At 32.6% G+C, this 1,072-nt stretch overlaps 1 protein-coding gene across 1 annotated transcript in view; it reads right to left on the reverse strand.

Annotated features, from left to right (window-relative positions):
* The window catches only part of NRDC (nardilysin convertase), a 154,266-nt gene that overhangs the window by 58,030 nt on the left and 95,164 nt on the right, over nt 1–1,072 (reverse strand). Inside the window, exon 8 of the mRNA XM_007945891.1 lies at nt 516–611. Within this exon, the coding sequence (XP_007944082.1) occupies nt 516–611 (96 nt within the window). The remainder of the gene's footprint in view (nt 1–515; nt 612–1,072) is intronic.

Consider the following 1,072-nt stretch of genomic DNA (forward strand, 5'->3'; position numbering starts at 1 on the left):
TCACTTTAGTTTTGTGTATTTCACTGTACATAAATTATATTTCAATAAAATACATTAAAAAAAACTATTAAAGAAATCATTGCTGCACCTCTGTTAATAAATGGAAATGTCAGGATGGAGTACAGACTCAGTAATCAGAGAAACAGAGTTTAAATCACACATTCACCACTTACTAGGTGTGTAATTTAAGCAAGTTACATAACTTCTGCAAGCATATTTCTTGATCTTTAAATAGAGATAATAAGGCTGCTGTGATGAGTAAATGAGAGAATTATCATATTGTTCGCATAAGACTGGAACCTAAAAAGCATTCACAAAATGCTAGATGGTGTTCTTGCCATTTAGGAACACAATGTTAGAAAACCAAACACAAGCATCTATTTGCAAACTTATTAAGAAGCTAAAACCTAACTACTCCCCTTGCTTTATGCTTTTCTACTCTTTTATCAACTTTTTTAATTCTCAATCTTCCTAACTAGAAAATACTAAATAAGATGAATTCTGTAGTATCTTACCCCAAAAAAATTTCCCCATAGGATGTCCAGGTCTAGCGAGGCTTCCAAACAACATTTCTTTTCTGTTTGCATCAGAAGGTCTTGCAAGTTGATATTCTGTCAATTTTGAAGGAAAATTTTTAATAAAATGAAATTCTGTATCTGGTATATTATCTAGAAATTCAAGTTTATATTACTGAAAGCAAGAAAGTAATAAAAATTAACTTTATGAAATGTGTTACAAGGCTGATTTTAGGGTTGGCACTATGACTTAACACATTGTAATTTTTGTCATATACTTTTCTTTAAGTTTCCTCCAAAGCCAACTATGTTGGTAATAAAATATGATAGCTAAGAATAAGAACTCTGCTGCTATGGAAAAGTCTGGCAGTTCCTTAAAAAGTTAAACACGGAACTGCCATGACCAGCAATTCCACTCCTAGGCAAATTTTACATACCCAAGAGACCTGAAAGTAGCCAACACTATTAGACACATGCACACCAATGTTCATTGCAGCACTATTCACAATAGCCAAAAGTTAGAAACAACCCAAGTGTCCAACAGCAGATGAATGCAT

Source organism: Orycteropus afer, unplaced genomic scaffold (genome assembly GCF_000298275.1).
Source record: "Orycteropus afer afer isolate SDZICR_OR568_19922 unplaced genomic scaffold, OryAfe1.0 scaffold00145, whole genome shotgun sequence".
Lineage (NCBI taxonomy): Eukaryota > Metazoa > Chordata > Mammalia > Tubulidentata > Orycteropodidae > Orycteropus > Orycteropus afer.